The 15,187-nt window shown below is 37.5% G+C and overlaps 2 protein-coding genes across 2 annotated transcripts in view; both read right to left on the bottom strand.

The window, feature by feature from the left end:
- Window positions 1–2,350: 2,350 nt before the first annotated feature.
- Window positions 2,351–3,115, bottom strand: LOC108046023. The gene is made up of 2 exons (XM_017125574.2): window positions 2,939–3,115; window positions 2,351–2,878 (listed from the first exon to the last, which is right to left on the bottom strand). Exons 1-2 carry the CDS (start codon window positions 3,035–3,037, stop codon window positions 2,357–2,359), a joined length of 621 nt encoding a protein of 206 aa, XP_016981063.2. The 5' UTR covers window positions 3,038–3,115; the 3' UTR covers window positions 2,351–2,356.
- A 6,213-nt stretch (window positions 3,116–9,328) lies between these two features.
- The window catches only part of LOC108046052, a 55,663-nt gene continuing 49,804 nt past the window's right edge, over window positions 9,329–15,187 (bottom strand). Inside the window, exons 3-4 of the mRNA XM_044459564.1 lie at window positions 14,807–15,165; window positions 9,329–9,473 (exon numbers count right to left, since the gene is read on the bottom strand). Of these exons, the coding sequence (XP_044315499.1) occupies window positions 9,448–9,473; window positions 14,807–15,165 (385 nt within the window). The 3' untranslated portion in view covers window positions 9,329–9,447. The remainder of the gene's footprint in view (window positions 9,474–14,806; window positions 15,166–15,187) is intronic.

Below are 15,187 nucleotides of genomic sequence, written 5' to 3'. Positions count from 1 at the left end.
CGATTTCCTACATTTTTATGACAGTCACAAGGCGCGAGGTCCAGCTTAGCGCTTTTTTCTTTCTGTTATTTCGAAAATATTTTGCATAAAAATGACATAACAATTTCAAACAGATTTTCTACGCATTTTCGGGATGAAAAGTTTCGTGTCGCGTTGGGGGTTGGTTATACACGTATTTTAGGAAATATTTCGGCAATACTTTGATATTAAAAACCGCTTAAAAGCAAATTACTCAAACTATAGACCGTAGTCCGGAAAAACTAAAACCAACAATGTTTCGGATTACATGCCAGGATGGGGTTGAGTTCTGCAATGGACAGGGTTCCAGTTATGGGACAGGTGCTCATCGTCCTCATCTTCCACTTTTGTGTCTGAAGGGGAGGGGGGAGGGGGTGGAAGGCAACTATTGGAAAGCAAACAAAAAGCAAACTACAGAGCAGAATTGTCCCGGCCCTATCCCCAGTTTAAAAGGACATTTTTCGGTTAGCAATTTGGACATTTTTCATACCAAAATATTTTGTGGCTGGGGTGCATGTGTGTGTGTTGGCCTGTAGTTTTTGTGAACTAAGAAATTTGATCGAAAAATGTAGCCAAGAAGGAGTTGAGTTGAGGGAGGAGAGTTACCCAGCTTTGTAATTATTTTTGAGCCAGTGCAGACGGCAGCTTGATAAAAAGTAAATAGCATAAATCAAAAGAGTGCCAACAAGATGACAAAATGTTTGAGCCACTGCAAAATATAAACATAAATGGGGAATAGTGCGGGAAACATAATACAAACTAAAGGTGATTGAGAAACCTTTTCTGCAAAACCTTTTAAAGGTTATTTTACCCACAGAAACTGGCAATTAATTTTATTTTCCTCTACCCCTTTCCATAACCAAAAAAAAAAGAAAATAAAAAGCCCAGAAAACTCTGCTGCCGGCGATGCTGGAAAATTTCATTAGACTATAATTTTTAATTGAAAACTGTATATCATTGCCGAAGCTGGCGCAGTCTGGTGTTTCTCCTCCCTTAACCCTATAGTGCCCCAGCACTTAGCCCCCTGCGCAGTGGGTGGCTTGGAGAAAAATGCACGAAAATATTTCGTAAGCAGATTTATAGTTTCGAAAAATAATAATTATTTGCCCAGTCTGCCAACCCAGCAAGGACACCCGGTCGGGTATATATCCCTTGCCTCTGCTTTTCCCATTTCCACCCTCCGTTTCCCCAAAACTCAGACACTTATATCTCCTAACCCTATCAGTTTTTGGCCTCTCGTTTCTTCCTCTTTGGCGCCTGATTATTAAAGGCCTGGGTGTAGATTAGTTTATCATTTAATTATTTTTTCCACCTCCAGTGGGCGTGGTCGTTGACTATATACACGTAAATATACATGAGAAGAACCCGCAGACGAACACTTTTAATTCATTTAGTTTCGTTTGCCGAAAAGAATTCAATTTACTTGGGCGACAGCGGAATTTCAGACGACTGGGATTTTTGGAAGATTTTATCCCTGGGGTAATGCCTGAATTGGGTTATTGTCTGATATGTGTTATAATAGATGGAGTATGTGTAGTAAGCGTTGATTAGTAAATAATTGATTTTTACTTATTAATTAAAAAAAAGCCTAAGAAGCTGGAAACAAAATCTGATAATTAAGAATGTATACAATTCTGGTTGCTAGCACATTTATAATAGCTCTTTTAATTTATAAGTTATATTGGGCTTCTAACTAAAATTACGTAGATAAGGTTTAGTACAGAGTTATCAAAACACGTGTATTGCATTAATTTCTTACCTACTTACCTACTTACAAATACTATTTATACTTTTTTCGACGTTTCATAAAATAAACAAGAAAGAAAATATTTTGGGAATGTTGTTAAACGATCTGCCCTATTATAAAGCTCATTGAATTAATTAAATATTTTTGATAAAATAACGGAGATATCCGAATGCAGTGATTGAATGGATGAGCATGGCCAACTAGATACCAACTTTATGAAAGCCCCACACACAACTTCTAGATCTAATACCAGATTTTAATTTATCAATTAACTTATATTATAGGCTCTAATTTTTAGAATTTATCTTTCAATCTTTCATGCACAGAAAGCAATAATATCATTAATTAAATGCCTAAAGTAGACTCTTTCTTTATTCTTACTATTTACCCAATTATACGAAACTCGGACGGCTCTTTAAAGGGTCGGATTAAATCTTAAAGCTCATTTATTTCAATATGCATTCCGAAATGTATATTAATTTCGAACCACCCAAAAAAACATTCAGTATTGGTTCCAAATAATAATATTAGAATTTAAAACAAAAGTTACACAACGTAAATAAAATGTAAACACAAGCCATAATTAATTTTTTAGCTTATGCAGCAGTTAAATTTCAATTTGTTTTTGGTTGTACGTGAATCATCAGTCTCATTGGTTTCTGGATCAGTAATTTCAGGGCCGGCTGTTTCGGTAACATCCACGATTTCTGGATTAGCCATTTGGTCAGGATCGGTTGCCTCGGTTGCCACTATTTCAGGTTCAGCAATTTCAGGATCGGTTGCCTCGGTATTATCCACTATTTCTGAAAATTCAGCCTCGGTATTATCCACTATTTCTGAAAATTCAGAAATTGTGAATAATACCGAATTTTCAGAAATAGTGGATAATACCGAGGCAACAGATCCTGAAATGGCTGTCCTGAAAATCGGGGACATTACCAGGTTCGCTTGCTTTGCTTTCTGTAGCAAAGATTTGGAAACCTTTTTCCCTACTGTTTTCTTCGACATTTTGACTTTTGGCTCAGAAGGGACTTCATTTATTTCGGCCATGGCCAGCCTCTTAAGCTCATTTTTGTGGGCGATTCTTGCCGATCGCCTCGGTCCGTTTGGCGGCTGTGGATTTTCATTAGGGGTGTTAGGAGCATGCTCCGATGTCACGATTAGAGGTCTCACCAAGTTTGAGTCAGCTCCGGCTCCGGAATTCTGCTTCTGGTTGCGAGTTGACGAGTTTGAAGAAGCCGATGGCTCGTCTTTCGGGGAATTCCAATTCATTTTAGAAAGAAAACAGATTGTTCCTTTTTTTCAATTATTATCTTGAAAAAATATGTGATTCTGTGTTGTTCGTCTTAAAATGTTTTGGGGATGTGTGACCAGCCGTAGGAAAGCCTTACAAAAAACTGATAGACTACTTGATTTGATGTTACATACCATCCAACATTTAATAGGAAATAATATATAAGTAGACCCTAGCTAAGAGCTATTTAAGACTTTCATTTTAAAAAGTCTACTTGATTATAAATATTTTTTAACTTTAAAAATATCAAACTTTTTACTATTTGCTCGCAAAGAACATAAAAATCAGAGAATTTTTTAATGAAAATGTCTGATAAAGCCACTTCATAGAGAATTTTATAACGAATTCAACAAGGTGTGACATTCCAAGATTCGACCACTATTTCCAAGGGTTGTAATTAAAAAACAGAAATATCGAGGTGATTTGTTCAGGATATAAACAAAATACTTTTCATAAGAGGTAGCATCATGATTTTTTGTGAAAAATAAAAGTTTATACTTTATAGTTATACTTTGTAGGGTCGGAGATGTCTCCTTCACTGCGTTGCACACTTTTGACCAAAATTATAATACCCTCTGCAAGGGTATAAATATAAGCATAAACTTTACTTAAAAAAGAAAAATTTGTATCAACCAAGTCACCCATATCAAACATTTTACATGTTTAATGTTTGTGAACCATATAAACTTTGACCTCAGTTCCTTGACCAGAACACCTGAACACTTAAGATCACAGAAGGTGTCAGCTTGGAAGTTATTGAGATGCGTCTAAGTTACGTTACTCAAGTTCCTCGAATTTCGAGTTCACTGAGCTCGTTCTGAACTCCCTCATTAGCAAGTGGCCAGAGATTTTTGATTATTATGAACTCGGGGCGTTGCTGCTGTCAGCCAAAGGATGTTGGGTGCGGGTGACCCCGACCACAACGACCTCTTCAATTGTCCGGCTTTGTGACCTTTTATTCAGGGCTTTTTTCACACCCACTCGCTTGAAAGGTGTCAAAAGCATTTGCTGCAGGACCAAGTTGACCGCCCACACACGTGCGTTTGCTTTGATGGTGACCGTCGAGCTCGACTGTTACTCCGTTGCCCGTGACCACATGTGACTCTCCGGCCTTTGTCAACAGTTGCCTTTTAATTTCACTTCATTTATATTAAAATAAAAAAACGCGGTGGTCTAATTGCTGTTGGAAAATGTGTTTGCCAAGTGTCGGGGTCACACCCACAAAGTCACCCTGTGAAATGCTAAAATAACCCAACGATTGTTGACATTTGTCTCATTTCCATTTCCTTTTCCATATCCTCCACGTCAAATTAAACATTACTTTTTTTTTGTTAGCTAACATTACGCGACTCAATGTGGTAGTATATTTTAAAACAAAATATACTTCCCTTATAAATTTGTAATATACAATTTTTTACATTGAAAAATTTATATGAAAGTGAGGTAAACTAAGTTTAGGTCTGTATTAAAAACCATTTGTAAAGTGTAGCACTTTGAATGATACCTCTAAGAATTAGAGTACCATGTCCCAACATATTGATTTCTGCGCCAGGCCGTCATTAATTCTTTTCCCCATTTCTTCTCCCCAAATTTCACTTTGTATACTTCTTTGTCCTTGCCCATAACTCGACTTAAATGTGGCATAAAATGACAGCATAAATACAAATTATCCATCCCAAAAAATGGAATAAAAATAAAACACTTGCAATGCGTAATGGCATTTATTAATCCAATTGCATTTTGCCCAGCGCTCTGGGGTCAGAGACCAAGAACCTAATAACATTAACGACCACCATCGCCAGTGGATAGAAGCGAAATATTTTGCAAATCTAATGAGCCTCGACGGCATAAAAAAGACTCGCTCAGACGAAATTAAAAATAAAACGACAACAGACGAGGGGCATGAAGCCCAGAAATTGACAGCCCTCGTGGGTCATGAGGCACGACCAAGTTCTCGGACTCCTTGGGCCCAAAAAAAAAAAAAACGAAAAATACCCACGACGAGGGTGTAAAATCAAGAATTAAAACGTCTTAATGGTCTGCGTCTTTATGAACTCCACACTGTCCTCGCCACTGAAGGGATGACTCCTTGGCCCTGACACCATTATTTCTGGTTCAATTTCGGTATTTCCTCAGCTATTTCGGCTTTCCTGTGATTTCGCCTTCTCACCCAGCTTCAGGTTTAGCTAATTTTCATGTAAATTAAGCAATCAAATGTTGGCTCTAATGTTGATCAATTAACGCTGTTTTGTGTCTTTAAATTAGTTTCAATTTGCTTAAATTTGGGTCATTTTCCGAACATATTTTGGACTTTGGAAACTAACTGGCAACTAGTTTAAATAGAATGGTAAATTGGGAATGATTGCTAAAAGTAAATATCAATTATAATACACAAATACATAGGATATGCAAATTATTTTTTTGATTTAAATTAAATAGGACTCGACGTAATTAGCATTGTATTATATTTAATTTAAATCTGAAATATTCAAAAGTATCTAAAACATAAATGGAGTGCTTTTTAATTCCATAATATAAAAAATCTCAAAGGTAAATGTATAAAATCGTATCTTAAAGACAACCAAATAAAGTTCACTTTTAAACTTCAGCTTGATAATGCCTTCATTTGTATGGTAATTTGCTTGTTAATGAAGCAATTAACGCTTTTGGAACATTTATTTCAATTGCGATTTGAACTCTGACAATCTGATACACCTCATTGAAAATAAAAGACCCCCTCGCCTTAATTTCGGCTTCTGTTTGGCGCTGCTGCAATTAACATATTTGCGCTTGCGACTTGAACCAATACGGGTATTGTAATACCGACCAAAGGCATAGTCAAGTCGTGGGCCCACTTATCTGAACAATCAGTTCGCCAGTTGCTGTGCCTGTGTGTGTGTGTGTGTGTATGGGCCCAAAAAAGAACCCCAGGGCAGCTGGAGGAGGCTGAGAAAAAAAGGAGTGGGCGTGGCCGGGTGGGTACCCGTCCGAAGTAAGAAATTTGCAACTGCAGAAGCCAAGTGCAGTGGCTGCCACCGGGATCCCGGCTGCTCCACCCACTTTTCTGCCTAGGCACTCCGTGGTAGAGGAGGTTAAATAAAAATTTTCGGGTATCTAGCCGGGGATCTGAGAGTGGGCAGGCATACTACCTTTTTTTTGTATTTTTATTTTTCTCCTCCAGACTTTTCAACTCCAGCTGGGCCAAGTTTGCATGCCAAAAAAAAAAAAAAAGAGCAAACAAGTTGGCTGGTTTGGGGCTCGGGCTCACTTGATTTACAACAGTCGCCACTTGGCCAAAGTGCTGAGTTATGGGCCCGGTTTTTCGTGTGTGTGTGGGCGTCAATTACCAGCTCATAAATTGCCATCGATTTGGTAACTATTTCCCCTGCTCTGCCCTCTAATTGTTTATTAATCAACTCATTAATTAGTTGCTTTGGCTCTGCCATTTGTTATTTTACTCCTTTTTTCTGTTGATTTGTTCGTTCGCCTCGATAATTTTAATTAATTTGCGCAAAATGTATTTTTTCTATTGCATTTTTGATTAGTTTTTCTGATTTGAACATACATATTTGCACAAACAATCAACAAAATAATTAAATGCATTCAAGCATTTTTAATTGTTGTTTGCGCTAATTTCGATGCTTAGGCGCTGATGATTGGCGAGGGGGCGGGGCACCAGTAAATAGCCTGCATTATTCATGTGTTTTTGTCGTTATTCGATGGCTGGGCCAATTGTCCTTTGGGCTATTTGTTCAAGTCCGGCTAAGTGGCTCGGCAGTTGGGGCCAAGTCAATATTAGACGACTGAGGTAATGCGGAAATGTTTGAATTGGGCGAGCGGTGGCCCAAAATTGGCAGTAAGGAAAGCAGTTAACAAATAAACTTTAAATTAGAAAGCATACAGAAGTGTTACTTTTAGATATATATTTTTTAATGTGTTCGCATTGTCTTTACTAATGATTTATTTTATTTCTGAATATTTGATAATAAAGGTTGAACTATGGCTTAGTAATAGATTACACGATAATATTTATCATACCCCTTTACTTATTATTTAATATGATACATTTCAAGCACGAACAATAATTAGAAAACTAAAAATTAATATTTCGATGTTTAATATAGAGTATAGATATGTTAGATTATAATAGCCCATTAATACAATTAGTCGATAAATTCTCAAAAATTATTTGAAAAACCCTCAAAATTATAACTTAACACTCAAAAGGTAACTTGATCAAAAATTTAGTTTGGATTTAAATAACCAAAAATATTTTCCCAACCTCTTGTCAATTCGCACATTATTTCAACCGCAATTCCATTGAATTTTCCCACTAAACCACTATTTGTCAAACCAAACATTCCTCAGCCAAAAATGCCAATGTCAGGCATTTGGAATTTTTCGGACCAGCGACAACGCGTGGTGACAAACCAATCAAGGCTGAAATGTATCTGTTTGGACACCCCCACCGGTTTCACTTTAGATCTGCAACTGAATATTTTGTTTGACATCATTGTTGCACATGCCACGTGCTGCTGCTGTTGTTGCACCTGCAACATTCGGAACATTGCGGAAAAACGCCCCAAAAAGGCGGCAACATGCAACAGTAGGGCCTTGCAAAAAATGCAGCCAGCTGCATGTGCGTGCATAAATTTACAGCTGCTGTAGTTGTTTGGTTGTTTGCCGTAGCTGTTTGCATCCAGCAATAAAGACATGACATCGCCAGAGGAAGAGAACGAGAACACCTCCTGCAGTTGCAATACTCCGCTGGCCTTCAGGTGCACTGAGCACTCTAATAACACATTTATCTGAAGCAAAATAATAATATAGGTTATCCTTTTGATTACGTTACTAAAGTTTTGAAAAAATAACATATATTTTTAGTCCAGATTATGTTCACTATGAAAAGGGAAATAACTCTTAACCATTTATTATATATTTATTTAAGTCAAGAATGAGGAAATCACATAATTCACTAATGCACTCATGCTTCTAAACTGTATGTTCTAAAATTTTTGGATAGGATCTTCTGATTAAGTGGTTTTAAAAAATGGTCACTTAAATATTACCTTCCCAGCTATGTTTAATTTAACCATGACTTTTCAAAGCTACAAAATAATTGGGACAATTTTAGTTCTATTTTCTTCTCTGTTAGAACTTTATGATTGGTGATTGGTGAAATATAATTTATTTTTTGTCAAATTTTCGCGTGTAGCAATTTTATTAACCCCCTAATTAACTGCAGTGTTACAGCTATTTGGTCATAAATCCAAGTGAATAACTAACGACAAATGTTGCTTTTGTTGCCACTGTCGTTCGGTGTTTTTCCCATTGTTTGATGGACAAAGCAGCGGCAACAATTATGCGGGGCATTTGGCCAAACCGAAAAGCTGAAAAGGACCAACTAATTCAAACAATAGTTGAATGTTTGCCAGCCATTCTATAGTTCACATATGACAGACAGCCCGAAACGAGCAAACACAGAGGGAAATAAAATGCGGAGGGGGTGGCACTCGGAGGGTAAACATCCAGGGCGGTGGCAAAAAGGATATCGCGTGCCAACAAAAAATCACCATGTAAACACATCGCACACAAAAGGCGCGATACTGGAGAAAGCTTTCAGGAATCTCAACCACCCATTTCCCTATGCTTTAGTCCACCCACCCATGGCAAAAGCTACAAAAGTCGCCTTTGGGCTCCAGGATCCTGTTGTTCTTACTCTGTTTTGTTTTATTGTGATTTTTATGCCAGTCGTTTTGTTTTGGCATTTTTGGCAAATATTAGTTCCATGGCAAATGGAATGCTATTGTGTGTCGTTTTGGGTTTCTGCAGGGCTAATGACTATGATTGCAGGAAAATATAACCGAATTTTCGGGACTTGTTTGATAGCTACACTGAAATTATTAAAAAGTATGGATTTTTAAAGACTTAATTTTACCGTTTTTTAGAATATAACTTCAATCGTTACTATATAGTAAAGATAATATATTTATTTACCAGAATCAATACCGCTAAAATTGCAGTCTTTTACAATTTAATATTAGTGTAGGCTTAAAATGACATGGATTTAAACAAAAAAGAAGTAGAGCAGAATATTTTTTATTAGAAAAAAGTAAATCCTTTGAAATGTATATTATGATTTTTATTAAAGTCGATTCAGTTACCTTAGATCTAAAGAAAGCAAATTCATGAAATACATTTGAGTTACTCAAGAGACAGGAAGTAATTATTTGCACTAAGAACATTAATAAAGATTAAACACACTGTTGTTTCAGCTTACTCTAATTTCAGTTTATTTTAATCTCATTATGGTTGTATACATAAACAAGTCATAAATCCATATACTAGTTAGTACTGATGCGTAAAATGCCAGTGAAGCGTTTGAGACTTAGGGCTGCTCTTCCTTCTCGCGATCTGCAAGTGCAAGATTATTAATTTAGATACGTATTTGGTAAGCTTGTTGAGTCAATTATAAGTTAAAGCCGTTGCAGCCCATGCAATCCAGACACAATAATTACCAGACATTTATATTAAGTATAATTGCATACATGTAGCAAGAATGAGCTGCCATCCAATATGTATGGGATATGTAAAACGTTTTATGATTTATGCAACCCCACGAGCTCCTCAAACCCAGAAACAAAATCAACAAATCATTTTTCTGGCCAACGCTGACAGCTGCAATTTTTCACTGCTACCAACTGCGAGCCTCTTGGAAGTCATGCAATATTTAACCGGCCAAAAGTAGAGTCCAACTTTAAAACTCCCCCTGCCCACCACTTAATTTCCGATTAAAAGCCACCCCAAAAGTGAGCGAGCACAGACTCCCCTGAGTTCCGAAACCGAATCAATTAAATTCAATTAAATTCGAAAAACCACAAGCCAAGTGCATAGCCTTATCGGTCAGTGGAAGTGCAAGTGCAAGTGCAGGGCACATTTACGAGGATACCCCAATTGTTCGGTTCCGATACCAGTTTCACTCCCCGAGCTTAGCTGTCAATCTTATTCTAATTGAAATGCATACACAGGCTCCCACACAAATTGCCTACGACTCGAGTTTCGCTTCACAAATTGACTTTTACGCATAAACAATTGAAATTTTGCCGAGATTTCCGGCTGGGACTTAACCTGCCCCCACAAATGACCCACAATTCTTGTGGCAAAATCAACAAGTTAACTGCACTGCCGCCTGTCATTCAAATGGAGATTGCGAATTGACCCCCCAGGGGCTATGTGGCATTCTGTGTTTGGTTTCTCACTGTCTAATTGACTTGTGAATGGGGTTCGGAATTCGATTTGGCTCAAGCTTGGGGTCATTCAAGGCACTAAAATTTCTAAAGCAGGAGAATCAAAGGGATTTTGGTAACAGCCAATTACGGTTATGGTAAATATTCACAGCATACGATTATTTCTTTAAAGCAGTTTAAAGAATTTTCATGATTTTTGTAAAGTTAGATCAAATTACTATTGAGTTATTGAGTAACTTGTAAAATATATTTATCAATTAGCTATATTTAAATAGATTTATTTAAGCTTTTTTCTTCTTGTTCTCTATTTTATTAATTACCAAGTTGATATCAATATTTAGAAATGATATTCTTTATGTAATGCCGGCTATAAAAATATGAGCAAAATATTTTTTTGTAAATGGCTAAAAACATTTTCAACGATGCTTATATTTCGTACAACTTTTTAACCCTACTGTCGTGTTAACCTTTTCCTACACAAACATTTTTCGCATTCTCTTGACTCACAATTTTTGCATAATATTTTCTTTGGCCCCCGGCGCTCCCGTTATCATTCGCTTAATTAATTAAAAAAGTTGTTGCACCTTTTTCGGGCTCTCTTATTTTTTGGCGCAAAAAAATGTGCACAATTTTTATTTCGCACATGCGAAATTAGCGCTGCTGGGGCATGCCTTGTTAAAATATTTGCAAATATTTAAATTGACATTTTTCCGTCATGTTATGACTATGAACAATGTCAATTTAGCTGGATGCCTCAAGGCCCAAAGGTTTTTTTCCTCTCCTTTTGGGTATGCCCTTGTTATGCGAGCTTAAAACTCCAACGGGAGAACACTTTAAGCTGCATTTGCAAAATGCCCGCACACACATCGGGCAACTAATCAAAACAAATTCAATTAAACGACACACGACAAGCCACGTTTCGCATCGGATCGGCCAAGTTGGGACCCCTTCCATATGTACATACATATATGCGGAGTATCCTCCTTTGGCTTATCTGGCAGCACAATCCATTAAAATTGCACATCGTTTACACCAAAAATCAATTCGCCAAAGCATTTAGGCATTACAAATGCCAAGCCAGCCACTGGAGCTAGTCTGCGGGTCCGTAGTCCAGGTTTTTCGGGATCCGGATCCCGCTTCAAACTGAACGTTGATGCCCATAAATTTCGCATACGGCCCTCACTCTTTTCTCTGTTTGTTTCGGGCCCGACTCCTGAGGTCTGCGGGGCTACCAGGCGATAAACGCAGCCCAGTTGGCATTGCTTTGAAATGTATCCGCCAGATACGAGTAGTACAAAAGCTGCATTTGTGGAGAGCCAGTCGCAGTCTGGGGCCAAGTGGCCGGCCAGTTGTTGTCGCTGGTCAGTTGTGGACAGTGGCGGGGCAATAGAAAAGTTTATGGGGTTTCGAATTTAATTACCGGGAATATATGGTCTTATTTAACCGTCTTACAATTTTTTAACATTTATTTAAAGGAAAGTAGTACTCCCGAAAACCCCCTTGAAGGCGCCTCTGGTTGTGCGCTATGTTTGCAGGTCATGTGGCTCCTCTAGAGCGGAGTGCTCATAAAAGGATGGATTTAGTGGGTTGGGCGGGTGGATTTTTAGTATAATTTTTGGGAGTACCACTAAATTAAATAGGTCTTAAAGGTCAATTAACGTTTTGGGAATGAAGTTGGTTTGTGTTTTATCTATGTTATGCTCAGAATGAAGACAAATAAAATATAATAAATTTAAATTACAAAGATCGATTTGTTATATATTGATTTTAGAAGATTTGCTTAATTTTTTTAATACATATAGGTATCCTAGCTAACATACCTAAATTTTGAATATTTTATCAATGTATAAATATATTTTTCCCCGCCAAATAATCACTGATTCCACCTCAGAAATGTATATATTTTATATTTGCTGTATAAATATATTCATCCCCACATAATACTCGCTAAATTCAACCCCAGAAAGCCTCATCTCTAAATCTTCAAACCTTCTGTTTTTTTAGACCCTCTGTATGTCAGTGTCAACTCACGCCCGACAAATTATGTCTATCGGAAACACAGAAAGCCTAAAAAAAGCAAACCGTAAAGAAACCCAAATCCAATGTCGTGTATCGACAGCAGCACAAATGCATGTGGATCGCCGATGTCGGTGGCGTTCGGTGGCGTCCAAAGTGGTCAGTGGTCAGTGGTTAGTGGTCAGTGGTTCACTTCGAATCCAGTGGTGTCAGTTTGTCGTGCGTTTTATTAGTGGCAACTCAAACAGCAAATTGAGATTAGAAGCCCGCCGACGACTGACTGAGTAAGTGAGGCCATGAGTTATGGCCTGCATTAAAGCGCATTAAAGTAAGCTCAGAAAAATGCAAAAAAACAAGTGGGGAATCCGATTCAAAGATGCCACCCATTAGCTGTTTAAAATATGAGACAACTGATGAAGGGATAATTTTAATCCTATGATTTTACCAACAGAAATAACATTGTCTTTAAAATTAGGGAGTGTTGCAAAACGTTTCCCAAAAAATACTTTACTCTAAAATCTATTATAATCTATTAATGTTTTGGTGCTATTGTAAATCATTAACTAGAAAATCATCGATAAGAAAAAAATATATTTCAAATATATCATACATTATATAAAATATTTTATATTATACATCAATATTTTTTAGTATACTCAAATATCGTTCCAATATCATAAATCTTTAAATATTTCATTTAATACTAATCCCTAATATTTATTCCCGTTTCCTTTTATCTAAATAAGTATCCTTTCAATTGGATTATTTTAAGCACCCATTAAGAACGGTTAGATGGCTTTACGCCACCCCAAAGGACTCCTTTTTCACTTATAGAAATTTACATTTGATTGCTGTTCAATCTACTTTCATCGTTTGCGACCCACCGAGTTCAACATGTGATATCCTTGACATTTATGAGTTGTCGGCTCTGTGGGACCCCCTCTCCCCTATATAATGTTAGATGTTAGATCAACAATAAGAAATGTCAGATGTGATTTGCATAACACTGAAACATTCCTCATGACTTTTTTACTTCCCTGTTGCTTCTGTCAGTCACTGGCTTTTTATACCCTTGCAGAGGGTATTATAATTTTGGTCAAAAGTGTGCAACGCAGTGAAGGAGACATCTCCGACCCTATAAAGTATATATATTCTTGATCAGGATCACCTCCTGAGTTGCTATAGCCATGTCCGTCTGTCCGTCTGTCCGTCTGTCCGTCTGTCTGTCCGTCTGTCTGTCCGTCTGTCTGTCCGTCTGTCTGTTTCTACGCGAACTAGTCTCTCAGTTTTAAAGATATCGAATTGAAACTTTGCACACACCCTTCTTTCCTTTGCACGCAGTATATAAGTCGGAACGGCCGGGATCGGCCGACTATATCCTATAGCTGCCATATAACTGAACGATCGGAAATGCCATAACTTTGGTGTTTGTAAAGTTAGGAAGTTGGGATTTTCTATGGGTTTTGTATTTGGCTAATCAATCCGACATGCCGAATTTCATAAGGATCGGCCGACTATATCCTATAGCTTCCATATAACTGATTGATCGGAAATGCCATAACTTTGGTGTTTGTAAAGTTAGAATGTTGGGATTTTCTATGGGTTTTATATTTGGCTAATCAATCCGACATGCCGAATTTCATAAGAATCGGCCGACTATATCCTATAGCTGCCATATAACTGATTGATCGGAAATGCCATAACTTTGGTGTTTGTAAAGTTAGGAAGTTGGGATTTTCTATGGGTGTTATATTTGGCCAGCCAATCCGACCTACCAAATTTCATAAGGATCGGCCGATTATATCCTATAGCTGACATATAACTGAACGATTGGAAATGTCATAACTTTGGTGTTTTTAAAGTTAGGAAGTTGGGATTTTTTATGAGTATTAAGAATGCATCATATGAATAATTTTGGAGAATATAATTTACAGAGTATTCTGCAAGGGTATATCAACTTCGGCTCCGCCCGAAGTTAGCTTTCCTTTCTTGTTTTTTATCTAAATGATAGCAATCTGAAATGTTTTTCGCTTTCCCCTCACAACCCGCATAATTCACTTGATTTTCCTCATCTGACTTTCACTTACAATCCATTCCATTCCAGCCCTCCGAAAAATAAAGGAAGACAACATTAGGCCTTATTACATTTGACATGTTGCTCCCTGAAAAAGTTTTCTTTCATTTTCGTGGCAACCCACCCCTTGGCTACAAATCAAAAGATAAATTGTTTTCCTTCATGATTTATATATAAAAATGTTTTCTCGACTTCGCACCAACCTCGAACTTTCTTTTCTTATCATCGCCGGCACTGAAAGCGAGCAACAAATATTAATATTGTTTGTATTTCATGCGCTTTCTGCTTTTTATTTCGTTTTCAATTTGGCAATGTCTGACTTGGAAGGGGAGTCGCATGTCAAATTTAATATAAATTATTGGCGAAAAATCACTGGAATGGGCTAAAAGTAGTATCTGCAGAATACTTACATTGCTTGGCCTTTTTCCAGGAGTGAGTGGGCATTGCCTTGAGCTGATTTTCGTAGGCCTTCTTGGCCAGAACATCCTTGGCCTTTGGATTCGGCTTGTTGCAGTTCTCCGACTCGGCAAAATGGTCCAGATACTCATCTCGTTTGCAGTAGATGCACACCCCGTAGATATACTCCTCCTCACAGATTGTGGCATTTGTGGATCGAGCCCAGTCGGCATTATTTTTCGCTGCCTTAAAGAGTTTGCCCACGTAGATATGGGCAGTTGGTATGGGGGTAAAGGCATTTAGGGCGATGGTTGTTATCGGATTGTGCTCCAAATTCAGCACTTGTAGGTTCTTTAACTTGTCAAAAAGACCGCTGTAAAGAGACATACAAATGT

Source organism: Drosophila rhopaloa, unplaced genomic scaffold (genome assembly GCF_018152115.1).
Source record: "Drosophila rhopaloa isolate 14029-0021.01 unplaced genomic scaffold, ASM1815211v1 contig_2, whole genome shotgun sequence".
Taxonomy (NCBI): Eukaryota; Metazoa; Arthropoda; class Insecta; order Diptera; family Drosophilidae; genus Drosophila; species Drosophila rhopaloa.
Note: the sequence above shows the minus strand (reverse complement) of the source record. Positions and strands in the feature narration are given on the sequence as shown.